Source organism: Salvelinus alpinus, chromosome 15, assembly GCF_045679555.1.
Source record: "Salvelinus alpinus chromosome 15, SLU_Salpinus.1, whole genome shotgun sequence".
Classification (NCBI taxonomy): Eukaryota; Metazoa; Chordata; class Actinopteri; order Salmoniformes; family Salmonidae; genus Salvelinus; species Salvelinus alpinus.
The window spans coordinates 17,950,116-17,977,160 of NC_092100.1; the positions used below are offsets into that span (position 1 = coordinate 17,950,116).

Consider the following 27,045-nt stretch of genomic DNA (forward strand, 5'->3'; position numbering starts at 1 on the left):
ACTAGAGGGATATCTTCAACCACCAACTTACCATCCTGAGACAAGGCCGAGTATAGCCCACAAAGATCTCCGCCACGGAACAACCCAAGGGGGGGGGGGGCGCCAACCCAGACACGAAGACCACGTCAGTGACTCAACCCATTCAAGTGACGCACCCCTCCTAGGGACGGCATGGAAGAGCACCAGTAAGCCAGTGACTCAGCCTCTGTAATAGGGTTAGAGGCAGAGAATCCCAGTGGAGAGAGGGGAACTGGCCAGGCAGATACCGCAAGGGCGGTTCGTTGCTCCAGTGCCTTTCCGTTCACCTTCACACTCCTGGGCCAGAGATGAGTCTTCAATAAAGACTTAAAGGTTGAGACCGAGTCTGCGTCTCTCACATGGGTAGGCAGACCATTCCATAAAAATGGAGCTCTATAGGAGAAAGCCCTGCCTCCAGCTGTTTGCTTAGAAATTTTTGGGATAATTAGGAGGCCTGCGTCTTGTGATCGTAGCATACGTGTAGGTATGTACGGCAGGACCAAATCGGAAAGATGGGTAGGAGCAAGCCCATGTAATGCTTTGTAGGTTAGCTGTAAAACCTTGAAATCAGCCCTTGCCTTAACAGGAAGCCAGTGTAGGGAGGCTCGCACTGGAGTAATATGATCAAATTTTTTGGTTCAAGTCAGGATTCTAGCAGCCGTATTTAGCACTAACTGAAGTTTATTTTGTGCTTTATCCATGTAGGATGAAAGTAGAGCATTGCAGTAGTCTAACCTAGAAGTGACAACAGCATGGATTAATTTTTCTGCATCATTTGTGGACAGAAAATTTCAGATTTTTGCAATGTTACGTAGATGGAAAAAAGCTGTCCTTGAAACAGTCTTGATATGTTCGTCAAAAGAGAGATCAGGGTCCATGGTCCGAGGTCCTTCACAGTTTTATTTGAGACGGCTGTACAACCATCAAGATGAATTGTCAGATTCAACAGAAGATCTCTTTGTTTCTTGGGACCTAGAACAAGCATCTCTGTTTTGTCCGAGTTTAAAAGTAGAACGTTTGCAGCCATCCACTACCTTATGTCTGAAACACAGGCTTCCAGCGAGAGCAATTTTGGGGCTTCACCATGTTTCATTGAAATGTACAGCTGTGTGTCATCCGCATAGCAGGGAAAGTTAACATTATGTTTTCGAATGACATCCCCAAGAGGTAAAATATATAGTGAAAACAATAGTGGTCCTAAAATGGAACCTTGAGGAACACCAAAATGTACAGTTGACAAACCATCCACAGAGACAAACTGATATTTTTCCGACAGATAAGATCTAAACCAGGCCAGAACTTGTCCGTGTAGACCAATTTGGGTTTCCAATCTCTCCAAAAGAATGTGGTGATCGATGGTATCAAAAGCAGCACTAAGGTCTAGGAGCACGAAGACAGATGCAGAGCCTCGGTCTGACGCCATTAAAAGGTAATTTACCACCTTCACAAGTGCAGTCTCAGTGCTATGATGGGGTCTAAAACCAGACTGAAGCATTTCGTATACATTGTTTGTCTTCAGGAAGGCAGTGAGTTGGTGCGCAACAGCTTTTTCTAAGATTTTTGAGAGGAATGGGAGATTCGATACAGGCCAATAGTTTTTATATTTTCTGGGTCAAGGTTTGGCTTTTTCAAGAGAGGCTTTATTACTGCCACTTTTAGTGAGTTTGGTACACATCCGGTGGATAGAGAGCCGTTTATTATGTTCAACATAGGAGGGCCAAGCACAGGAAGCAGCTCTTTCAGTAGTTTAGTTGGAATAGGGTCCAGTGTGCAGCTTGAAGGTTTAGAGGCCATGATTATTTTCATCATTGTTTCAAGAGATATAGTACTAAAACACTTGAGTGTCTCCCTTGATCCTAGGTCCTGGCAGAGTTGTGCAGACTCAGGACAACTGAGCTTTGGAGGAATACGCAGATTTAAAGAGGAGTCCGTAATTTGCTTTCTAATGATCATGATCTTTTCGTCAAAAAAGTTCATGAATTTATCACTGCTAAAGTGAAAGCCATCCACTCTTGGAGAATGCTGCGTTTTAGTTAGCTTTACGATAGTATCAACATTTTTGGGGGGATTGTTCTTATTTTCCTCAATTAAGTTGGAAAAATAGGATAATCGAGCAGCAGTGAGGGCTCTTCGATACTGCACGGTACTGTCTTTCCAAGCTAGTCGGAAGACTTCCAGTTTTGCGTAGCGCAATTTCCGTTCCAATTTTCTGGAAGCTTGCTTCAGAGCTCGGGTATTTTCTGTATACCAGGGAGCTAGTTTCTTATGATAAATGTTTTTAGGGGTGCGACTGCATCTAGGGTATTGCGCAAGGTTAAATTGAGTTCCTCAGTTAGGTGGTTAACTGATTGTTGTACTCTGATGTCCTTGGGTAGGCGGAGGGAGTCTGGAAGGGCATCTAGGAATCTTTGGGTTGTCCAAGAATTTATAGCACGGCTTTTGATGATCCTTGGTTGGGGTCTGAGCAGATTATTTGTTGCGATTGCAAACATAATAAAATGGTGGTCCGATAGTCCAGGATTATGATCCACAACATTTTATCCATGGGACAAAACTAGGTCCAGAGTATGACTCTGGCAGTGAGTTGGTCCGGAAACATGTTGGACAAAACCCACTGAGTCGATGATGGCTCCGAAAGCCTTTTGGAGTGGGTCTGTGAACTTTTCCATGTGAATATTAAAGTCACCAGAAATTAGAATATTATCTGCTATGACTACAAGGTCCGATAGGAATTAAGGGAACTCAGTGAGGAATGCTGTATATGGCACAGGAGGCCTGTAAACACTAGCTATAAAAAGTGATTAGCCTGCATAGATTTCATGACTAGACGGTCAAAAGACGAAAACGTCGTTTTTTTTCTTTTGTAAATTGAAATTTGCTATCCTAGTGTAACCAGGAGGTGAGGCCTCTTAACACAGTAAATTCATCAAGCTTAAGCCATGTTTCAGTCAGGCCAATCACATCAAGATTATGGTCAGTGATTAGTTCATTGACTATAACTGCCTTGGAAGTGAGGGATCTAACATTAAGTAGCCCTATTTTGAGATGTGAGGTATTACAATCTCTTTCAATAATTGCAGGAATGGACTAGGTCTTTATTCTAGTGAGATTGCTAAGGCTAACATAGCCATGTTTAGTTTTGCCCAACTTAAGTTGAGGCACAGACACGGTCTCAATGGGGATAGCTGAGCTGACTAAACTGACTGTGCTAGTGGCAAACTCCACTAAGCTGGCAGGCTGGCTAACAGCCTGCTGCCTGGCCTGCACCCTATTTCCCAGAAAGAGGGCCAATTATCTACAAATTCTATCTTTTGGGAGGGGCAGAAAACAGTTGTCAACCAGCGATTGAGTTGTAAGACTCTGCTGTAGAGCTCATCACTCCCCCTAACTGGGAAGGGGCCAGAGACAATTACTTGATGCTGACACATCTTTCAAGCTGATTTACAAGCTGAAGGTATGTTGCGCTTGGTGATCTCTGACTGTTTCATCCTAACATCGTTGGTGCCGACGTGGATAACAATATACCTATACTCTCTACACTCGCCAGTTTTAGCTTTAGCCAGCACCATCTTCAGATTAGCCTTAACGGCGGTAGCCCTGCCCCCTGGTAAACAGTGTATGATTGCTGGATGATTCGTTTTAAGTCTAATACTGCGGGTAATGGAGTCGCCAATGACTAGGGTTTTCAATTTGTCAGAGTTAATGGTGGGAGGCTTCGGCGTCTCAGACCCCGTAACGGGAGGAATAGAGACCAGAGAAGGCTCGGCCTCTGACTCCGACTCGCTGCTTAATGAGGAGAGGTAAAAGTTTCTGTCAGCTGAATGAGCGACACCGGTTGAGCATTCCTACAGCATTTCTCTCCAGAAGCCATGAGAAAGTTGTCCGGCTGCGGGGACCGTGCGAGGGGATTTATACTACTATCTGTACTTACTAGTGGCACAGACGCTGTTTCATCCTTTCCTACACTGAAATTACCCTTGCCTAATGATTGCGTCTGAAGCTGGGCTTGCAGCACATTCTCCGGTATATTATGAGTACAGCGACTGCAATTAGAAGGCATCATGTTAATGTTACTACTTAGCTTCGGCTGGTGGAGGTCCTGACGAACCACGTCCAGATAAAGCGTCCGGAGTGTGAAAGTTGAATGAAAAAAAGTTGAGTGAGGGAAAAACAAAAAATATAAACGGTAATTAAAAGTAAAAACTGTAAAGTTGTCAGGTAGCAAAGTAAGGTTAGCAACAAAACGCACAGCAGCACGTAAACAAGTCTGCAAGTTGTGACCGGAAATGACACAGGAAAGCAGGTTGATGGATCAACAATCCATGGCTTCTGGTTGGAGTATGTACGTACAGTCACTGTGGCACGATGTCCTCGATGCACTTATTGATAAAGCCAGTGACTGATCTGGTGTACTCCTCAATGCCATCGGAAGAATCCTGGAACATATTCCAGTCTGTGCTAGCAAAACAGTCCTGTAGCTTAGCATCTGTTTCATCTGACCACTTTTTTATAGACTGAGTCACTGGTCCTTGCTGCTTTAATTTTTGCTTGTAAGCAGGAATCAGGAGGATAGAGTTATGGTCAGATTTGCCAAATGGAGGGCAAAGGAGAGCTTTGTACGCGTCTCTGAGTGTGGAGTAAAGATGGTCTAGAATGTTTTCCCTCTGGTTGCACATTTAACATGCTGATAGAAATGAGGTCAAACTGATTTAAGTTTCCCTGCATTAAAGTCCCCGGCCACTAGGAGTGCCGCCTATGGATGAGCATTTTCCTGTTTGCTCATTGAGTGCTGTTTTAGTGCCAGCATCGGTCTGTGGTGATATGTAGACAGGTAAGAGAAATACAGATGAAATCTCTCTAGGTAGATAGTGTGGTCTACTGCTTATCATGAGATACTCTACCTCAGGTGAACAACACATTGAGACTTCCTTAGATATCGTGCACCAGCTGTTGTTTACATAAATGCACAGGCCCCGAGCCCCGTGTCTTACCAGAGGCTGCTGTTCTGTCCTGCCGATAGTGTATAACCTGCCAGCTGTGTGTTCTTAATGTCGTCATTCAGCCACGACTCAGTGAAACATAAAATATTACAGTTTTTAATGTCCTGTTGGTAGGATAAACGTGCTTTCAGTTCGTCCCATTTATTTTCCAGCGATTGAACATTAGCTAGCAGGACGGAAGGCAAGGGCAGATTAGCCACTCGTCTCCTGATCCTCACAAGGCACCCTGATCTCTTTCCGCAAAATCTCAGTTTCCTTTTCCAAGGAATAACAGATATCTGGGCCTGGTCGGGTGTCTGTAGTATATCCCTCCCGTCCGACTCATTGAAGAAGAACTCTTTGTCCAGTTTGAGGTGAGCAATCGCAGTTCTGGTGTCCAGAAGCTCTTTTCGGTCATAAGAGACGGTATCAGCAACATTATGTACAAAACAAGTTATGAACAACGCAAAAGAACTAACTAAATAGCATGGTTGGTTAAGAGCCGATAAGGTGGTAGTCATCCCCTCCGGCGCCATCACTCATCTCTCGCAGTAATAGTAACAAAAAAGTGTCTGTTTTTTGTTTTCAGGCTGTCTTCACTGACCTGGAGATCATGGCTGCTCTGTTTAGCAGTGCTATACACGACGTAGATCACCCCGGAGTGTCCAACCAGTTCCTCATCAACACAAGTCAGTTCCATCCCTCACTAGCAATCTCACTCATTAGATCTAATTAAAGGATATGTCCTTTGGAGCAAAATGTGTCTGGCATCTACTACTGTGAAGACTACATTATAGCGTCTGTAAGGCGGAGTTTGATCTCTGGATAAATTGTTTATTCCGTTATTTTGAACCTAATGAATACCTTTTTGTAGTTATACAGGGAGTGCCTTGGAATTGTTGTTGCTTTACTGATGAGTGTTCCTACTGTCCTACTGTAGATTCTGAGCTGGCTCTGATGTACAACGACGCTTCTGTCCTGGAGAACCACCACCTGGCTGTGGGCTTCAAGCTGCTACAGGAGGACAACTGTGACATCTTCCAGAGCCTCAGCAAGAAACAGAGACAGTCCCTCAGGAAGATGGTCATCGACATGGTGAGGCACTGACCGAATGAATTGAAATTGAATAGAAATTAGATATTATCTACACACCTCCATATTATCATAGTTCACATAATGAATGAGCCGACATCATAATGATATGGCCATTTAGCAGACACTTTTCCCCAAAGTCACTTACCGGTACATTTCACACAGAGTATATTCAGTATCAAACCCACAACACAACCCTGGATGTAGGTGGCACCATGCTCTAACCCACTGACTCTTTGGAATTAGTGACTGAAGTAAGTGTGATTAATTGGTATTGCCATAGAATTTCTAAACCCAGAGGCCCAACATAAGCAGTTTCTACATAATGTTCATAACTAAAATATCGTTGGTATTGTCCTCTGCAGGTGTTGGCCACTGACATGTCCAAGCACATGAACTTCCTGGCTGACCTGAAGACAATGGTGGAGACCAAGAAGGTGACCAGTCTTGGAGTGCTGCTGCTGGACAACTACTCAGACCGCATCCAGGTCAGAGGTCATTCCTAGAGTAGACACACCACTGGCCACATATTAATAGTCTACAGTGACTTCCTCTTCTCTTCTCCGTCTCACTCATCTGCATTTATCTGAATATTGTCGCTGTCTGATGAAAACCTAATAACTTAATTTGCCAATAATTTTTTTTATACATTTATTGAAAGCAGTAACTCCCCTCATTGTACTCTGAACATGAATCTAGGACCAATAAAGTGTATTCAAAATAGCTTCTGAAGTTGTATGTTTGTTCATGGGAAAATATGGAAATGTTTTCAATTTCCTGAAAAGTTTCTGTTTTAGAGATGAGAGGTTTTCATCAGACAGCGAAGATATGTGGATACAGGACAGGTGAAAGCAATTTGAGGGGAGACAAGGAAAGAAAGCCACTTCAGATCATTGAGATGGACGATGGTGTTGAATCTGAACTGTCTACTGGAGACAAGTGTGATCAGTGCAGTTGTCTAAAATAACTCAAGACTTCATAGTGTCATGTACATTCAAGGTTTCTATATAAATGTCTGAAATATAAATGACAAAATTAATATGAATAAAAAATTATATACAACTTCAAAAAATATCTAAACAACAGATAAACCAAGAACTAACATGGGCCTCCCTGCGTGTCTCCAGGTCCTTCAGAACATGGTTCACTGTGCTGACCTCAGTAACCCCACCAAGCCTCTGGAGGTCTACCGTAAGTGGACCGACCGCATCATGGTGGAGTTCTTCACCCAGGGGGACAGGGAGCGGGACAAGGGAATTGAGATCAGCCCTATGTGTGACAAACATAACGCCTCCGTCGAGAAGACCCAGGTACTGTTCTGTGCATAGCGTGCATGCAGCCACACGAGGTATGCAGGCTCTCTTACACATGCAGACACAAGAATCTGCAAACCCACCCGCAGGTCTTTGTCACTGCTTAACAGACTGTTGCTGGCAAATTATTGTCATAATGTCTGTTGAAACCCACCAAAACAGTGTGTGTTTATATCTCGCATCTTTACTCCCCTCTGTAGGTGGGATTCATAGACTACATCGTCCACCCTCTTTGGGAGACGTGGGCTGACCTGGTCCACCCTGACGCCCAGGACATCCTGGATACCCTGGAGGACAACCGGGAGTGGTACCAAAGTATGATCCAGCGCAGTCCCTCACCCACCCTTGAGGACAGGGATCTTGATGGGGGGCCAGGAGCCCTGGAAGCCACATCGGGGGGATGCGCCTCCACAGGGGACAAGTTCCAGTTTGAACTCACCCTGGAGGAGCAGGAGGAGGAGGGTGACTCAGACCTGGAGAGCCCCCCCGAGGAGGAGACGTCACAGGGGGGAGAGACCTCTAGGAAGACCCTGGCCCTGTCTCTATCCCCAGAGCCCAGCAGCAGATACCGGCCCCCCTCCCCCCACCCTGGCCGGGCCCTCAGTCTGGCCACCATGTCGGTTAGGAGCCCCGACCATCTCAGAACGTTGGGCCCCGGGGTGGGCGCGGACGACATAGGCGATAGGGACAGAAAACTGGGCCAGGAAGGCAGTAGTGTAGCTTACCTACGGCTTGGCACGTAACACAAACCTTGGCCCTCCCTTCAACTCATTCCATCCCTGCCTTGGTTTGTGGGTCCCAGCAGCAATTGGACATACAGGGTGGGCTTTTTATCAAGTCTGTAATGACAACAGTTCCTTTACACTGGAGACACCTTAACACTTTTAATATTGTAGAACAAGAAGTATCGTTTTATTCTCTATTTTCTTCTGTGTGCGAGATAGGACTTTTTAGTCCTGCATTCTGTAGTTGATTCTGGGCAGAAAGTGTCTTAGACTCGAAGGTAGAGAACTGACCACAAGCTAACCAGCGTCTCCTGACGAAGCAAGGAATTATACTGAGAAAACAATGTCTTCCTCAAAATGATGGAATATAGATATTCAATGGAATATTGCAAGGATTGTAATCATTTTACAGGGTCTTGGAACTTTTGCACCACACATTTTGAATTCAGTCAGCATAAACTAGTATATTTTATTTAGTTAGTCTCTGAGAATTCTGTGAATGTTTTATCAAATCCAGTATGTACCTGAATAGTGAGAGAATTGTAACTTAAACCTCAGGGTATAACGAGATATAAATTATTTGAATGTAGCACGGACTTCTTGGGTAGCCCTTAACTGAGACTGCCTGTTTAGAGTTGTGTTACTGATGACAAACAGCTCTTAGAACCTTACTGCTTCAAGTTATGCAAAAATACATATTTATTTGTCTGGCGACCTCTATTGATCTCAATTGAAAAGTTCATTAATGAGTTTGAGAACTAAAGCAATTTAAATATAAAATGAACAGTACCAGTAAATTGTATTTCAAAAATCCCGAAGTACTATGGTTGATTGAGGTACCCAATACAAGTTGTTTTAAATCTAGACTAACACCGCTTACACTCATGTTTGTAAAGTTGTATTTGTTTCTATATGATCATGTTTTACGTTGTCACATTTTCTATTTGATTTGAAATGGTTCCGTTTTGTTATATATAATGGGTATGTCCTCACCATGGGTGTATTCATTTCACCGATTCTGTTGCAAAACGTTTTGCAACAAACCGTTTACTCCAAATGGAAAACTGGTTTCTACTGGAAAAATTCAGGTAGGTCTCTCCCAGTTTTGTTCAGGTAAACGATTTCCTTTGCAAGACGTAACGAACACACCCCAGGTCTGTTTGTCTCTGAGCTTTGTAAGCATCATTATCAGGGTGTCTCCACCATACAGTAGCACTTTACAATTTTTGTTGTAGAGGAAGCCCATTCAGTTCTAAAGAGCTTGAGCCAAACCATGATTTTAGTGGACAGCCATGGAAGGCTGTAGTTCCTGTCAAGAAACAACCCCTAGGCCTAACACCTAGAGCTGAGAGGAATGGATAGGTGTAAGCAATAGGGAGAAAATTCCACCTAGCAGAGGGTGAGGTGGAGACATTGTCATGTAGCAGGGCATGCAGTCAAAAACATGATATCCTCTGTTTTATATATACATTTCAACACTGAGGTTGGAATAATACTGTGAAATTGTGACAATTATGATTATGCACTTTAACAGCTAGTTCAGGTTACACATCCCTCCCATTAGGCTCCTCGGACCACTCTGACAGTCCTAGCTAAATTCTTGCTGGAGAAATTGTATTTTGCTAAGCCATTTGTTTCTTTTTGAGAATTTTTATTGAAAATGATCACAGTAAGGTTCTTAATTGTTACCCAGAAATGATTTGATATTGAGATAAAAACGGCTGCATTGAACCTTTTAAACCTATAAAATCCTGTCAGATCTCCACAAGTGTCGAAAGGTTAGTGGTTGTTTCTGAACAGGGCCGCAGTGTGGACTAATTAGGGCTTATTCAGTAGTGTGTGATGCTTTGAAAGTAGCAGATAGAAATGCAATGAACAGCGTTGATATTATTCCCTGTAGTACACAACAGAAAATCATGTCTGGTTTACACAATACTGTACATTCTGTATTGACATTGGATACTTTTTCATTCGCCTGAATAAGCCCCTAATGTCTTGTTTGATTTGTTCTTGAGGGAAACTAGTTTATAGGGAAAATTGTGACAAAAATCTTTGGAATTTGCGCAAAAGCTTCTGCCAACCTAAGTCGTTATGAAATGTTGAACAAAGTTCTCTCTGAACTGTTGATTGTAATCATGTCAAAGTTTGACTTTAAAATGTGTTGAGTTTCATCAATTATCAGTTAGAATTATGCTATAATTTTTATGGAAATTGTAATACCTTGACTTTATATGTTGGATGTAATGCTTTGATGTCGAGCTCTATTCAATCCGTATTGCAGAAGTTCAGCGTTACAGCGTGATTGGAATTTAAAGGCAATGTTCCTGTATAACGGAGACTGCACGGTAAACCCTGCATATGTCGGCTCAATCAGAAATTACCTTCATATCATGTAATCTGTAGCGCTTCAGCGATACAGATTGAACAGAGAGCCCTTATGCTCTTCACAGGGCTATAGCTTTTACCTACAGTATGTGAATGTTAATTTCTATTATTGCGTTCGCTGATTGCACCCTAATTTTTAAGTTAAACCAATACTGTACAACTTAACTAGCCCCTGCCAAATATAAGTACACTGAACAAAAATTGTTTTCCATATGCACAAAAGGCTTCTCAAATTTCTAAATCCCTGTTAGCGAGCATTTCTCCTTTGCCAAGATAATCCTGACAGGTGAGGCATATCAAGAAGCTGATTAAATGGTATGATCATTACACAGGTGCACCTTGTGTTGGGCACAATAAAGGCCACTCTAAAATGGAGTTCTCACAACACAATGTCACACAAGTTTAGAGGGAGTGTGCGCAATTGGCATGCTGACTGCAGTAACGTCCAACAGAGCTGTTGCCAGAGAATTTAATGTTATTTCTCTACCATAAGCCGCCACCAACGTCATTTTAGAGAATTTGGCAGTACGTCCAACGGGCCTCACAACCGTACACCACGTGTAACTACGCCAGACCAGGACCGCCACATCCGGCTTCTACACCTGTAGGATCGTCTGAGACCAGCCACCCGGACAGCTGATGCCACTGGCACGCTGGAGAAGTGTGCTCTTCACAGATAAATCCCAGTTTCAACTTTATCGGGCAGATGGTGTCGTGTGGGTGAGCGATTTGCAGATGTCAACGTTGTGAACAAAGTGCCCCATGGTGGCGGTGGAGTTATGGTATTTGCAGGCATAAGCTACAGACAACGAACACAATTGCATTTTATCGATGGCAATTTGAATGCACAGAAATACTGTGATGATATCCTGAGGGCCATTGTCGTGCCATTAATCCACTGCCATCACCTCATGTTTCAGCATGATAATGCAAGGATCTGTACATAATTCCTAGAAGCTGAAAATGTCCCAGTTCTTCCATGGCCTGCACAGTCACCAGAAATATCACACATTGAGCATATTTGGGATGCTTCGCACAGCTGAATAGTGGGATAACGTTCCACAGGCCACAATCAACAGCCTGATCACCTCTATGCAAAAGGAGATGTCGCGCTGCATCAGGCAAATGGTCACACCAGATACTGACTGGTTTTCTGATCCACAGCCCTATTTTATTTTTTAAAGGTATCTGACCAACTGATGCATATCTATATCCCCAAATCATGTGAAATGCATAGATTAGGTGTTATTGGTTTTAGGCTGGGTGTCTGTACAGCACTTCGAGATATTAGCTGATGTACGAAGGGCTATATAAAATAAAATTGATTGATTGATTAGGTCCTAATGAATTTATTTAAATTGACCCGATTTCCTTTTATGAACTAACTCAGTAAATTCTTTTAAATTGTTTTATATTTTTGTTCAGTGCATATAAAAATCACTGAACTATCCTTAATGGAGAACAGTGAAATCTGAAAATAACATCAACAAAATTCAACAACAGCTCCATCATGGTAAACTTGCCTGGGAACTAACACTAAAGTATTTCTCGCTTACTCTTTTCCTGGTAAGGCAGGGGGAAAAGTACACAAGTATTCATAAATATCTTGACCATATTCTATTTACTCATGTTTGGTCATGAATAAGCAAACAGCTAAAATAAGAGCCTTAAATTGTGACTGGAGAGGAGCTGAGCTTTATTGTGGGTAAAACGTACATAAATCAGTGTCATTCAGTGTTGTCTGAGAAGTTCGTTTGGTGACTCTTGCTCCCTTTATTGCTTTGCTGAAACTGACATGGTATACCATTACGGTTATTGTTCTGTGTCCTTTTTATCCGCAATGTTGGACATTAGTATATTTGTCTGTCAAAATGTAAGTACGGTAAGATAATTTTTCTGGAGACAAAATATTTCTTACAAATTTGCTTAATTTAACAATAATTTAAAAGTACATTTTTTAAACGTTTCTGGAGTTCAGTGAAAATGCCAATAAATTATGGAAACCTGTATTTGTGAATCTGATTAAATCTATCGCTGTTCGGAAGTAATTAAACTGCGTTGGATTGATGCCGCATTCGTGCTTGTCGGAACTAGGAAACTCTAATTTCCGACTTGCTAACTGGTTGAACTCTGCACGTATATAACTACAACCAATAAGCAAGTCACATTTCTGAGTTTAGTTCCGACTAGCACGTGAACGCGGCATCAATCCCAGCCTAATCTTTGAATAATGACAAAGTTAGAGGGTCAAAGATCATACCCCCAAGACATGCCAACATCCTGTGTTATTGGTAATGGTGAGAATGTCTTGGGTGTATGATCTTTGACCCACTAACTTTCTCAATCATGACTCATTCAGGAGGATCCATACTCATTGTAGCATCCAAATATTTAGGAGTGTTTCCATTGGGCAAAAAATAATCAAACTGAAAATGCATCCAACAAGTTTGTAATTGTGTGCTAGGAATATGGAACCAAATAAACTGACTACTTTATTTACAATAATCTTTTGGGGTGTCAATTTTGACCCCTACCTTTGAGGGAAAAGTATTACTTGTTAAACAAAATCTATTTCTGAGCAATTGTATTAGTATAAAATAATTTCTTTGAGCATACAGTATTGCTCATTATTTTAGTCATTACTGCTCATCTTTATCAAGGATGTTTAATTTCAGACCCCACAGTTATATGCACTCTTAGGCTTGAAAGAGAAATCTGTTTATACAAAATGGAACCGTAACTTGTTAGCATTGGGTTAAATGATCAACACATATGGAGTTATTTGACACAGTATCATACAATCACACAGAATAAAACAAGTATTACAATTCATGAAATACATTTCAGCAACAAGAGTAAAGAAATTAGCAACTTATGATTTATGTTGGACTTGCATTGTCTTTCAAAAGAATGAGGGAAACTGGTACTTATACTGTAACAAAATATATTTTGAAAACAACATGAATGGCATGCAGAATGACTGTTGGTTTCAGCACAGACTCCTGTCTAGTTTCTTCTGCGCGCCAGTGCAGGCAGGGGGCTTTCCTCCCTGTGGACAAAAATGGGTGATCATTACATTTTAGCTCAGCCGATGACCAAGGACACCATGTTGATCAGTTTAATACTCAATTACATTTCAAGTGATCAAACAAGGACCAGTCACACACAACTCACCTTGTACATCTTGCAGACCAAGTTAAAAAGTGATGACATTGCTTTGTCCTGAAAGTCACCTGTGTATTCCTGCAAAGACGCAAAAAGGAGGAATTGGAAAGTCATGTACAGGCTTGACCTTGGCACATAGTTTGATTCCATGACCTGCTATACACAGTGTATCTGTTCAAAAAGCAGCACTCAGTAACACTATGGTTAATAATCTGTAGATGCCTCAAACCCATTGTTCCCCTCTAATTAGGGACTGATTTAGACCTGGGACACCAGGTGTGTGCAATTATCAGATCAAAAAACCAGCAGGCACCAGCCCTTGTAGAATAAGAGTTGAATAACCCTGCTGTAGATGCTTGCCACTTGCTGTAGTATAGCCATGTTATCTACATCGTCCCCCTAGTTTCAGTCCCAGCAGTGTTCTACCTTATTAATGGTCACCCAGGGGACGTGTGTTTTGGCTGGACTGAGAGCATTGGTCTTCAGGGCGTTCTCATGCATCAGTTTGAAGCCGAGCTCTCCCTTAACACAGGTTGTGACACTGTCCCACGTCATGGAAGGGACGTGTAGCTGTAAGCACTAGGGGAGAACAAGACTGCATGTTAGAACCAATAACCCAGAGCCCTTAATGTGTAAACAGAAAAGGTGCACAAATGCATTTGTTTATTTTTGTTACTTTTACCCCAATTTCGTTGTATCCAATTGGTAGTTACAGTCTTGTCTCATTGCTGCAACTCCCATACAGACTCGGGAGAGGAAAAGGTCGAGAGTCGTGCGCCCTCCGAAACACAACCCAACCAAGCCGCACTGCTTCTTGACACAATGCCCATTTAACCCGGGAAACCAGCCGCACCAATGTTTTGGAGGAAACACTGTGCGACCGTGTCTGGCCCGCCACAGGAGTCGCTAGTGCGCGATGGGACAAGGACATCCCTGCTGGCCAAACCCTCCCCTAACCCGGATGACGCTGGGCCAATTGTGCGCCCCCCATGGGTCTCCTGGTCGCGACCGGCTGCGACAGAGCCTGGACTCTAAGCACTGCGATGCAGTGCCTTGCGCCACTCGGGAGGCCCTCACAAATGCATTTTGAATTAAAAAGAATGCAAGTGGTTTAACATTAAGTTAAAAACAGTACAATGCTCACAGGTTGGGCGGCGGCGAGAACATTTGCTGCAGATTCCATGCAGTCAATGACAGGGAAGGCCGAGTACAGACCCACTGAATGTAGAATACATGCCTAAAGGGAAAGTATGAAATACAAAATAAACTATATTTCAGGGACAGATTACCTATTTTTAGTGATTCAAGTTATAAGCAGAACTTCAGACATTTGCCATTTTATTGGCAAGCGCACCTCAATCATGTTACTATGACACTCTGGTTCCCCATGTTCACAGGTGAAGGGAGAATTCCCTGAGGGAAGCTCCTGTGAAAGAACAGGAAAAAGGCTGCAGCATGAACACAAAACAAGCTCTCATGTATTCAATAGTCAGGGACTGTGGATGGATATATCAATCAAAGGCCTATACTGAGGTACAGGCTGAACTTGTCCAATAACACCCCCCCCCCCCCAAAAAAAACATTTACAATGTGCCCTCCCCACTGAACCTGACCCAGTACTCTCCCATCTTGAGAAGAGGCCTACCTGTGCATTGCCGTAGGGCACCAGTTTTACCTCCATGATATCATGGAGCATGGCCCAGGTAGGGAAGAGCTGCTGGGTGAGGAAGACCCTGCAGCCTGGACACAGGCTCTCATAGTACAGGGTCACCTCAACTCTGGGTACTGCTGAAATGGGCCTGGTGGCATTGAGCTCCAGACACTGCTTCTGAACCTAGACAGGAATCATGTTCAGAGAAAGCTGGGCTGGAACTCTTTCAATTTGACAAATTAATTACATTCTGTTCATATTGAGATATGCCTGGAATTCACACAAGTAAATGTGGGAAACATGCCACTTGCAAACCGCAGTTTTTCAGAAAAATATCAGAATTGGGCTGCCTGTCTAAACACAGCTCATTAAGGATTGGTTTCAGTCACATGCACTCAGGAAATCTAGGACCTCTGGTGCTCAATTTCAAAAGCATGACTCATTTAACCATGGACAAGGGACTCTTTGAACAGTAATTTAAAACTGAACTGACAATCCTGATAAACATGGGATATACTCACATATACATATTGACCTTGTTATATAACATGGAATAGCATAATGTCTTAATGTTTGGTGAGATTAGACATAGGAAAGTTGATTTGTAAAAAATAAATGACAGGTTATTTAATCATTCAACTGAATAACTTCTGTAGTAGGCTGCATGCGACACATTCAAAAGTACCAGGGTATAATCCAGAAAAAAAAGGTACATGAAAATAGATTTTATGAAAGTCTTATAAACAGAACCTAGCAACTGGCATTATGTCCGAGTGCAGTTATTTGAACTTGATAACGATACTCCAAACTTACCCCACATTCTATTGCAATTTCCAAACTCCTACACCACTGAGACGGGGGATATTCACAGCCCGGTTTCGGCTTTGACTTTCCTTGGGATTTCTTGAAAGTAGAGCAGAAAAAAAGAAGGACTAACACCGATGCAAACTTCATGTTGCTTACAGGTACTGAAGCCAGAGCCTTCCTTAACATTTCCCTCAGACAACACTGTGACCAATTTGAAAAGTGAGTGGGTTGGAGCTCCTTCCACCAATGATTACAACAATCATCCTTAGCTGTGATGAGATGGATTCTTGTGACCAAATGCTCTCATTGGACATCCCACAACAGCATATCATCGTTTCAGACACTTCTTATACAGGGACAAATTGATAGGCAAAACAGGAATAAGAACAAACTTCAAACTTAGGCCAGAGTAGAATCCTTCTTGATTGACTGAATTAACATGAATAGATAATGAATAATGTATGTAGTCACAACATTAAAGAAATAGCAGTACATAAAACAGTCCATCACGTGTCTAACTACGTAGAAAATTGCCAAGGCTACAGTGAGGAAAATCATAGATTGTATGACCATGTTGTGACAGTAGATGTCACAATTCTCCCAACATTTACACTCAATTGCCTTCTGAGCAAGGGATTGCTTTTGTCAAAATAATTGGAGGAAAAATGTCAGGCATTTTGACAACTTCAAGCTTTAATAAAATTGTTAATTTTTTCATTAGTACCATACAAAACTATCAGTCTGACAAATACATCATATGGAGTGCAGCCAATATTTTCATTAGGTAATGCAATAATTGTACAGATTTTTTAAATAATGTTGCTTACTGTCAATTTAAAAGTGCATTTTGCTGTTCATTAGCAATGTTTTGGGGGGGATTTCTAGATTTCAAATTACTGAACTCCAGCCAAGTATTATACACATACTACATGTATCAAATAGCAGTATCTAACAGACTTCCATTATGTCAAGGGAGCAGTTTCACAAATACAAAAGCTAAAAACCAGGCAGTCTACAAATTTGAAAGTCAACATACAACAAATACTACGACAGTTTCATTCTCTAACAAAATCTAAAAAAGCCTGTGTAAACAGCCTAACAGTCTTTTCGATCTATTTGGTTATTTAGAGATAAATTAAATCTCTAAATAAGCATGAAATATAAATGTAAAGAATATCACCAAAAGTATTCACACTAGCTTATTCAATTAAATCTGCTCAGGTTATGATGAACAAATAACAAAACACAAACAGGTTTCATAAAAGCCACTTTCAAACAGACCATTAAGAGCCACTTCAAAGACACCGTCCTTGTCTTACAATGAGATGTCCACTATGCGGAGTGTTTCTGACCTATCATAGCCAGTTATTGTAAATTAATGAACCTGTTCAAGTCAAATTATAATAAAACTCCTGAAACATGAGCTCCCTATTCATGTCTTTGTAGTGCATTTACATTAGCAGATTGTAACATTGACACAGCGACATCCCTACTCAAGCCTCATTTGTACCCACTCACAGGCTTTCTCACAAGCTGAGGAAATGTGTCGTTTTACGTTGCACCGTAGTAGCAGAAATCAAGCATAGCTTTTGTCATGACCTCCAATATAATTATTTATTTTTATTTAACCTTTATTTAACTAGGCAAGTTAAATAAATGTACAGTGATGGCCTACCCCGGCCAAACCCTAACCCGGACGGCACTGGGCCAATTGTGCGCCGCCCTATGGGACTCCCAATCACGGCCAGTTGTGATACAGCCTGGACTCGAACCAGGGTCTGTAGTGACGCCTCTGGCACGGAGATGCAGTGCCTTAGACCGCTGAGCCACTCGGGAGCCCAAGTCCACAGAAAAGGCCAGGGGAAACAATGTCACTGAGAACAGACCTAGCTACAGATTGTATGCCAGAGAATGTGATATAACCAAAGAATGTTGGTGTCCATTACTGGGCGTTAGAGGAAAGCCCCATACAAACCGCCGCCATAGATTTTTCAACTAACCTGTTATTGGCAATACTTTTTTCACAGAATCGAGAATAACGAAAGTATCTGAAAAATGTCCGTTTCCAGTTGCAGGTGGTTCTACAAAAAACAGCAAAACCTCAAAGATATTACATCCAAGTATTGTACGGCATGAGGAGGTACCTCGACATCTTAGCTGCCGCAGATCTAGCATTTCCCAGCATTATTGCAGGAACTAGTAGATTCTACTTCTACGGCCACACGTATAAGTAGGTGACAAACAAAGATCTAAGCACACCACGAGGCATATCTCACTTAAACATTGATATCTTTCTGAATGTATGGTTTTTGTAGAACCAACTGCAACAGACTAAGATACTTTTTAAAAGGAATCGAGAATTAAGAAAGTAATCCCTAAGAACAGGTTAGTTGAAAAATCTATGGCGGCGGTTTGTGTGGGTCTTTTCTGTAGCACTCAGTAATGGACACCAACACTCTTTGGTTACATAACATTATCTGGCGTACAATCTTCAGCTAGTCTTAACCTGGCTGTGGTCATGTCAGTGGAGGGCCTACGTAGTCTTACACTGCATGCAGAGCCACCGTGTGCAATTAGAAAACAAACCAGAAACATATTTTTTACTCTCTTTTTTATACAGCACCCTCTCTTGACAAAAAAACTAAACTAGATTGTCCCAGTTTTCAAAGATCCGTTGACCTGAAGGACAGTCTAACTGAGCAGGACTCTGGCTGAAAGCTATGTTCAGTAAATAGTCCACAGACTATTATTGTCATCTCTCTCCAAGGAGACACTTTTCACCTAACTACCAGATAAACATAAGAAACAGGTTAACCAGATTAACATCAACATTGTTGTCAGCTATAAAAGGTTGATTTACACTAATCCCAACATGATCGGCAATCTAACCACTCCTAAAAGTGAGCAATAAAATGCACCAATGTCTGATTAATACATGACAAGTGTAAAGGTTATCACTCATTCAGTGATTTGTCATGAATCAAAATCAATGTTGATGATGCATCGTGAAGTTGTATGTCAAACTCGCTGCATAGTACTAATCAGTTTGTCAAAGTAGTGTTTCAAGTCTACCTAGAATATCTGGTGTATATGTTAGCATTAAAGTACAACTTGTTTCCTGGGAAAGAAGCTCATTCACAAAGTGTGGCAGGTAAGGTCCGATTAAGTAAATTGTGGAATTAGGCTACTAATACCTTAATGAGAGACTGAATACTGCGATGCATACTGCATACCCAATATGTAGTGAAAAGACAATGCTTCTTATATCTGGTACACAACCCCCATAAGATCTACCATCTATCCACAACTATAAAATATGAACGGAAATCCATTTCCACCATGCACAAATCCAACACCGCCATCATACACACAGTAATGCAAGGGTGGGCAACTTCGGTCCTCAAGAGTGTCTGCTGGCTTTCAATCATTCCTTTAAGTCAGCTACTGATTGAGACCTGGGAAACCAAATGTGTGCACTGAGCCCTGACCCTGGAAATCAGATGTGTGCACTCTGAGCAGTCAGTGGCAGTAGTCCCAGGGAGTTACCCATCCCTGCGCCAAGGCAATCAATAGCAAGGTCCATTTCAGATTTCTAGTTTCATACAGTGCTGTACAAAACACTTGGCATCTGATTGGGGCAAGGCATCCACACTGACTCTGATCTACAGAGAGAGAATGGAAGACCGAGGATTATAAGAGAAGGCACTTTCACCACCAAGTGTTCCACCATCAAGGACTGCAACTCCAGCAGTGTCCTCAAGCTACACCAGGGGCCATGCCCGCATCTAATATCATCAACCTCAAACTATTTTAAACTTACATAGATTTTTTTTTTTTAAAGCTTTCAGAAAAAGACAAATTCATCTTTTTGTTTAACACATTGGTACTGAATTTTGTCTTTGTCTTCTTTTGTCTTTATGTGATAGGGCACATAGCAATGAGTACACAGAAAGGAGAATGCTTTCTTTGTATGCGTCCCATAGCGCTGTGGGAGAAAATGTGTATTAATATGAACTTGCAACAAAACACAGAAAGTCTGTTAGGTATTTTTGTTCTCCATGTCAAACCCTTACACCTCTAACTGTTGAAAAAAGTTACTACACCCCCAAAATGGCACCCATAACAAGTCGATTTAAAAAATAATTCCCTCCATTGAAAGGAAAATGGAATCTACAGCAGTTACTTTAAAATAGTCAAAATATTTTTATCCTAAAAGATTTAACAAAAATATAACATTTACAGGGTCTCTTCAAAGTCAAAACCCAGTCAGTCATTATATCTGCCACTTCCACTCCTGTCAAACCCAACGCTCAGAAAGCTGTTTGCTTTTTTGTTGGGAAAAGTGAGGGTTTGTGGTCTCAGTTCTGTGTGTGTTTTTGCTCTGTGCCGGGCCGTGTCCGGGTGACGGTGTGTCTCATCTGGGTTGCTGCTGGGTTAGGACAGGACATGCCAGAGTTACATTCAGCGAGTCGTTGTGCTGGACCAGGGAGGTGTGTCTGTAGTGGAGAACCAGCTCTCTCAGGGAGCTGTACAGGTTGTAAGGCTCGGCGAAACCGTAGCCCGTGGAGGTCTTGAATATCACACAGTGCTTGACGTCCCCGTCCACGCTGCATGTACAGACGTGAAGTCAACAACAGAACATTTGGTTAGACACCACGCCCAAACACAGCAGTCAAAGTGATATTTCAGCACAAAATCAAAGTTTGATAGATGTTTTAAGACCTCATCAAGACACCATCAACTTTGAAGATCCTGCTATATGCCTCAATGCCAAATGTTCCTCAGTCCAATAGGTTTGGATGAGCTGACTCAGTTGTGTTACTGCTTAACGGCCCTTTGCGGATAAGATTGGCCAACCATGTTTTCAGATGGTCCCCACATTTCCCATGCATTTGAGATTTTCAGGCATCATCTCGGCAGGTGAGTCCGGAAAACATCTGACAAACCTGGTTAAACCCCACCCAACAGTCTAGTCGTATTTCCAACCCAAATCATTATGTGACCGCAGATCAGGTTAATGGGACTCACACTACAGAACAGGTTAATGGGACTCACACTACAGAGCAGGCATAGGAGCCCTTCTGGGACTGGCTGTCTCGGATCAGGAAGGTGCCGTCACCCTTGCCCTTTAGCAGCTCTTCGGCCTGGCCGCGCTTGATGTCGCCCACGTACCAGGTGCGCTCGTCATGGTGCGGCAGGTCATCCATCTCATCCACCAGAGAATATAGGCTGGGAGGGAGAAGAGGGGATGAAACCAGGGTCAATATGATACACGATAAGACATGATTAAACATGGTGATACATCACAACTGTCAGACGGCCACATTGGTTTAACTCACTCTTCCACGTCGTTCTTGATCCCAAGCCACTCGTTAATCTTCTTCTGTCTGGTGCCCTTCTGATTGAGCCACCTGGGGCGTTAACACAAGCTAATGGTTAGTTCCCATGTTCCTAAACATTTCAGTTTCGCATTGTAAAGTGTGTGTGTGTGTGTGTGTGTGTGTGTGTGTGTGTGTGTGTGTGTGTGTGTGTGTGTGTATAACCTACACCAGGTACTGGTCTCTGATCTTCCTCAGCTGCATGAGGTCTGGTTTCAGACTGTTCATCTTCTTGTCGATCTCTCGGTTGTCCGTCGCCTGCTCCTTCAGGTCCTGCTCCAGCTTCCGCTTGCTGTCATGGATCTCAGTCACACGAGACTTCAGCTTATCTGAATTACTTTGGATTCTGTAAGGTGGAGCGACAAGATTGGGAGGTCCCCCACTTCATAGTCATGATCACTACAGGCTTCATGAAAATCCTACAACAGGCAATGTAGATACCTCTCAATCTCTTGGCTGTTGCCCTCCCTGTGGAACTTGTCAATGTACTCCTTGCTGTAGCGCTCTTGGGTCTCGCACTGCTCCTCAAAGATATTGATGGTCTCGGTGAAGGCCTCGATGGCCGTGTGCTTCATCTGTAACTCCTGGAGTACAAGGAAAACAGACGAGGTTTTGCTCATTTCAAGTGCTATGGAACCCAGACCCAAATGGGACAGTGAAAATGGATGTGTTGAATATTTACCTGAGAGGTGCGAGTGTACTCTTCATACAAGACGTCATATTCCCGGCTCTTCTCCTGGTACTGTTCATGGTACACCTTCAGTTGCTCTCCTACTGCTTCCACGTTATCCTCTTTCACCACCTGGTCCTGGAAATAACAAAGACCATTAACTAACCAAATCAAATCAAACTATTTGTCACATGCGCCAGATACAAGAAGTGTAGACCTTACAGTGAAATGCTTACTGACAAGCCCTTAGCCAACAGTGCAGTTCAAGAAGAGTTGAGAAAATATTGACCAAATAAAGTAAAAAATAATAAAAAGTAACACAATAACGAGGCTATATTCAGGGTGTACCGAGTCAGTGTGTGGGGGTACAGGTTATAGGTAATTGTACATGTACGTAGGGGTGAAGTCACTATGCATAGATAATAAACAGCGTGTAGCAGTGTACAAAACCAATGTAGGGGGTCAATGTAATAGTCCGGTGGCCATTTGTTTAATTGTTCAGCAGTCTTATGGCTTGTGGTAGGAGCTGTTAAGGAGCCTTTTGGTCCTAGACTTGGCGTTCCTGTACCGCTTGCCATGCGGTAGCAGAGAGAACAGTCTATGACTTTGGTGACTGGAGTCTTTGACAATTTTATGGGCTTTCCTCTGACACCGCCTATTATATAGGTCCTAGATGGCAGGAAGCTTGGCCTCAGTGATGTACTGGGCCATACACACTACCCTCTGTAGTGCCTTACGGTCAGATGCCGAGCAGTTGCCATACCATGCGGTGATGCAACCGGTCAGGGTGCTCTCGATGGTGCAGCTGTCAAACTTTTTGAGATCTGGGGACCCAAGCCAAATCTTTTCAGTCTCCTGAGGGGAAAAGGTTTGGTCGTGCCCTCTTCACAACTGTCTTGGTGTGTTTGGACCATGATAGATCGATGGTGATGTGGACACCAAGGAACTTGAAACTCTCGACCTGCTCCACTACAGCCCCTTTGATGTTAATGGGCGCCTGTCCGGCCTGTAGTCCACGATCAGCTCTTTTGTCTTGCTCACATTGAGGGAGAGGTTGTTGTGATACAACCACAGCAAGATGTTGAGCTATAGAACACTCAATGTGGGCTCAATGTATTTCAAATAGAGGGGCAGCAAGCAAACTCTCCTCACTTAAACATAATGGTTTGATAACATTTCAGACAAGCTATTGCAGTCCTCTTGGGGATGCCATGGGTTTGGGATTTTCCTTAACGCATGTGCCATAAGAAATGTAAGGCCTTCCAGAAAGCATAAGGGCGCTGTTCGAAGGCTATATTCCTTTTCTCTTATATCATCTATTTAAAAACCAAGTAACCCCATTGACATAAGGCCCAGAAGTCAAACCAACATTAACAGAATCATTCTACTACCTGCTGATATTTGGAGATGGGGTACAGTAGCCGTGAGTCCAGCTTGGGGTTGTACTGGGCCAGCGACTCCTGGTGATAATGCAGGATGAGCTCCACCACAGAGGAAAAAGTCAGCGGCTCAGAGAAGCCGTACTTGCCGCCTCGGTGGAAGATCTTGATCAGCTTGTTGTTTCCTCCTTTTCTAGAAAAGTCCAGAGCAGTTGAGCAATGTTAGAGGTTCTGTGAAAGTCTCTGGAAGCTATCCAAAGTGGTGGAACGTCATTGCATTTGAAACAAGTGACTAGGGAGTAAGTTTATTTTAAGAGAGACAAACTAGTCTCTTTTAGACAGACTAAATTATCAATACCCTTACCTGAGAGTCAATGTGTATTCTCCTTGCACCTTGCTTGAGGCGTCTCGGACCAAGAAAGTCCCATCCGGCATGTCTCTCATCTTCTCATTCACCTCCTCTCTGGAAAAAATATCATGATTACGTCACTAAAGCTGGGTGAGTAAGATGAGTGACAAGTGACAATCATTTCTTCTTGAAACAGAAGATTGTGGTCTCAACTGTAAATAACCAAGTGTGTACATTAACACTGGATTCATTCTATAGCCAGATAAATTGTACCTGGAAATGTCTCCCCAGTACCACTCTGCATCGGCCATCTTGCTGCCGTCTCCATTGATAACAGAGGATGCCATGGCTTTGGTTTTGGAAGGTTTGGGAGGTAGGGCTGTCAAAGGGACCAATAGGTGGTGGTGTCACAATACAGTGGGACATCCATTCAAAATGGACCCAGGAGATAAAGGTGTTTTTTAGTGAGAGTGATATATTGTTGTGAGCTTGTGTATATAGACTCAATATTGTGTTACTTTTTTCTCCAATTTAAAAAAAAACTTTAGTTTATTTAGTAAATATTTTCTTAACTCTGTTGTTTGAACTGCATTGTTTGTTAAGGGGCTTGTAAGTAAGCATTTCACCTGTTGTATTCAGCGCATGTGACAAATAAAATTTGATTTGTGTTTACCTGGTGGCATTTCTTCCAGCTCCCAGGCCCTCACCGCCAGCAGTCTCTCCAGCACCTGGGCAGAAACCTGACAATCTTCTTCTGACCTGGACAAAAATCAATACACTCCTACGTCAGTCATTCAGAGTACGGTGGAAAGAGTGGTTCAACGGGATGAGGGGAGTCATATTTTACAACAGTACAGGAGGGAGATGTAAGTAACGTGGGACATTGGTTGGAGAGGTGTTGAGTGGACGTACTGTATATTCTGCTGACTTCAGAGAATAGTGTCCTTCCAGGAAAACAGACGTGTTATGGCTTCTATCTCAAGCTGGCTCAACCTGCAGACCATTTCTACAGCCAGACACTTTGTAGACTGACAACCGCATGAACTCAAGAGGCTGGTCATGTTGATGCATTTCTTCCTATCTCTCTCTGTTGGCTGGCCAGTATCTCTCTCTCCCTCTCTCCGTGACTGTTGGCTGGCCAGTATTTATTTCTCCCTCTCTGTGTCTATTGGCTGGCCAGTATTTTTCTCTCCCTCTCTCTGTTGGCTGGCCAGTATTTCTCTCTCCCTCTCTGTGTCTATTGGCTGGCCAGTATCTCTCTCTCCCTCCCTGTGTGTCTATCGGCTGGCCAGTATCTCTCTCTCCCTCTCTCCGTGTCTATTGGCTGGCCAGTATTTATTTCTCCCTCTCTGTGTCTATTGGCTGGCCAGTATTTTTCTCTCCCTCTCTCTGTTGGCTGGCCAGTATTTCTCTCTCCCTCTCTCTATTGGCTGGCCAGTATCTCTCTCTCCCTCCCTGTGTGTCTATCGGCTGGCCAGTATCTCTCTCTCCCTCTCTCCGTGTCTATTGGCTGGCCAGTGTTTCTCTCTCCCTCTCTGTGTCTATTGGCTGGCCAGTATTTCTCTCTCCCTCGCTCTGTGTCTATTGGCTGGCCAGTATCTCTCTCTCCCTCTCTCTGTTGGCTGGCCAGTATCTCTCTCTCCCTCTCTCCGTGTCTATTGGCTGGCCAGTATCTCTCTCTCCGTGTCTATTGGCTGGCCAGTATCTCTCTCTCCCTCTCTCTGTTGGCTGGCCAGTATTTCTCTCTCCCTCTCTCTATTGGCTGGCCAGTATTTATCTCCCTCTCTCTGTTGGCTGGCCAGTATCTCTCTCTCCCTCTCTCTATTGGCTGGCCAGTATTTCTCTCCCCCTCTCTGTTGGCTGGCCAGTATCTCTCTCCCTCTCTCCGTGTCTATTGGCTGGCCAGTATTTCTCTCTCCCTCTCTCTGTTGGCTGGCCAGTATCTCTCTCTCCCTCTCTCTCTCTCCGTGTCTATTGGCTGGCCAGTATCTCTCTCTCCCTCTCTCTCTCTGTGTCTATTGGCTGGCCAGTATCTCTCTCTCCCTCTCTCTGTTGGCTGGCCAGTATCTCTCTCTCCCTCGCTCTGTGTCTATTGGCTGGCCAGTATTTCTCTCTCCCTCTTTCTGTTGGCTGGCCAGTATCTCTCTCTCCCTCGCTCTGTGTCTATTGGCTGGCCAGTATTTCTCTCTCCCTCTCTCTATTGGCTGGCCAGTATCTCTCTCTCTGTTGGCTGGCCAGTATTTCTCTCCCTCTCTCTATTGGCTGGCCAGTATCTCTCTCTCCCTCTCTCTGTTGGCTGGCCAGTATCTCTCTCCCTCTCTCCGTGTCTATTAGCTGGCCAGTATTTCTCTCTACATCTCTCCGTGTCTGTTGGCTGGCCAGTATTTCTCTCTACCTCTCTCCGTGTCTGTTGGCTGGCCAGTATCTCTTTCCCTCTCTGTGTGTCTATTGGCTGGCCAGTATCTCTCTCTCCCTCTCTGTGTGTCTATTGGCTGGCCAGTATCTCTCTCTCCCTCTCTGTGTGTCTATTGGCTGGCCAGTATCTCTCTTTCCCTCTCTCCGTGTCTATTGGCTGACCAGTATCTCTCTCTCCCTCTCTCTGTTGGCTGGCCAGTATCTCTCTCTCCCTCTCTCTGTTGGCTGGCCAGTATCTCTCTCTCCCTCTCTCCGTGTCTGTTGGCTGGCCAGTATTTTTTTCTCCCTCTCTCTGTTGGCTGGCCAGTATTTCTCTCTCCCTCTCTCTGTTGGCTGGCCAGTATTTCTCTCTCCCTCTCTCTGTTGGCTGGCCAGTATTTCTCTCTCCCTCTCTCTGTTGGCTGGCCAGTATTTCTCTCTCCCTTTCCCTCTGTGTCTATTGGCTGGACAACCCCCCCATACCGACATAGGTATTTCTTTAAATGTGAGACTGACCCAGCGGGGAGCAGCAGAGGGCTGAAGAGGAGTGCGAGGGTGTGAGGGTCCAGGCCATTGTGGGCCGAGCTCTGGCCCACTCGGTCCAAGTGTCTGAGCATGTACTGCAGGGTGAGCAGGCCTGGCAGGGGCACGGCCGGGGGCTCCAGCGCCTTCAGCAAACGCTTGCCTGTCTCCTCGACGGACAGCTCTGGGAAATAAGAACCAGCAAGGAGACTGAGTGA

At 43.5% G+C, this 27,045-nt stretch overlaps 3 protein-coding genes across 8 annotated transcripts in view; 1 reads left to right on the forward strand and 2 right to left on the reverse strand.

The window, feature by feature from the left end:
- The window catches only part of pde4cb (phosphodiesterase 4C, cAMP-specific b), a 142,423-nt gene extending 129,904 nt beyond the window's left edge, over window positions 1-12,519 (forward strand). For all 4 annotated transcript variants that reach the window (XM_071344329.1, XM_071344328.1, XM_071344331.1 and 1 more), the window contains 5 exons: window positions 5,587-5,686; window positions 5,938-6,092; window positions 6,455-6,577; window positions 7,217-7,399; window positions 7,603-12,519. In XM_071344329.1, the coding sequence (XP_071200430.1) occupies window positions 5,587-5,686; window positions 5,938-6,092; window positions 6,455-6,577; window positions 7,217-7,399; window positions 7,603-8,145 (1,104 nt within the window). In that variant the 3' untranslated portion in view covers window positions 8,146-12,519. The remainder of the gene's footprint in view (window positions 1-5,586; window positions 5,687-5,937; window positions 6,093-6,454; window positions 6,578-7,216; window positions 7,400-7,602) is intronic.
- A 695-nt stretch (window positions 12,520-13,214) lies between these two features.
- On the reverse strand, window positions 13,215-16,717 carry ifi30b (IFI30 lysosomal thiol reductase b). The gene is made up of 7 exons (XM_071344335.1): window positions 16,142-16,717; window positions 15,323-15,511; window positions 15,032-15,103; window positions 14,822-14,914; window positions 14,104-14,256; window positions 13,687-13,755; window positions 13,215-13,561 (listed from the first exon to the last, which is right to left on the reverse strand). The coding sequence occupies exons 1-7, from the start codon at window positions 16,319-16,321 to the stop codon at window positions 13,502-13,504; spliced, it is 816 nt and encodes a 271-aa protein (XP_071200436.1). The 5' UTR covers window positions 16,322-16,717; the 3' UTR covers window positions 13,215-13,501.
- Window positions 16,718-16,806: 89 nt separating this feature from the next.
- LOC139540478 (phosphatidylinositol 3-kinase regulatory subunit gamma-like) overlaps window positions 16,807-27,045 on the reverse strand; it is a 34,380-nt gene continuing 24,141 nt past the window's right edge. For all 3 annotated transcript variants that reach the window (XM_071344332.1, XM_071344334.1, XM_071344333.1), the window contains 11 exons: window positions 26,822-27,011; window positions 24,585-24,670; window positions 24,185-24,290; window positions 23,927-24,025; window positions 23,575-23,755; window positions 22,196-22,321; window positions 21,955-22,097; window positions 21,683-21,859; window positions 21,475-21,546; window positions 21,191-21,364; window positions 16,807-20,742 (listed from right to left, as the gene is read on the reverse strand). In XM_071344332.1, coding sequence (XP_071200433.1) covers window positions 20,550-20,742; window positions 21,191-21,364; window positions 21,475-21,546; window positions 21,683-21,859; window positions 21,955-22,097; window positions 22,196-22,321; window positions 23,575-23,755; window positions 23,927-24,025; window positions 24,185-24,290; window positions 24,585-24,670; window positions 26,822-27,011 — 1,547 coding nt within the window. In that variant the 3' untranslated portion in view covers window positions 16,807-20,549. The remainder of the gene's footprint in view (window positions 20,743-21,190; window positions 21,365-21,474; window positions 21,547-21,682; window positions 21,860-21,954; window positions 22,098-22,195; window positions 22,322-23,574; window positions 23,756-23,926; window positions 24,026-24,184; window positions 24,291-24,584; window positions 24,671-26,821; window positions 27,012-27,045) is intronic.

What these genes read in the sequence shown, in the direction of transcription:
- ifi30b (XM_071344335.1), bottom strand. Translation starts at nt 16,321, where the DNA reads ATGTTAAGGAAGGCTCTGGCTTCAGTACCTGTAAGCAACATGAAGTTT. An exon ending in AAATTGCAATAGAATGTGGG is followed by an intron (nt 15,512 to 16,141) that starts GTAAGTTTGGAG and finishes ATTCCTGTCTAG; the next exon opens with GTTCAGAAGCAGTGTCTGGA. An exon ending in GTCATAGTAACATGATTGAG is followed by an intron (nt 14,915 to 15,031) that starts GTGCGCTTGCCA and finishes CTTTCCCTTTAG; the next exon opens with GCATGTATTCTACATTCAGT.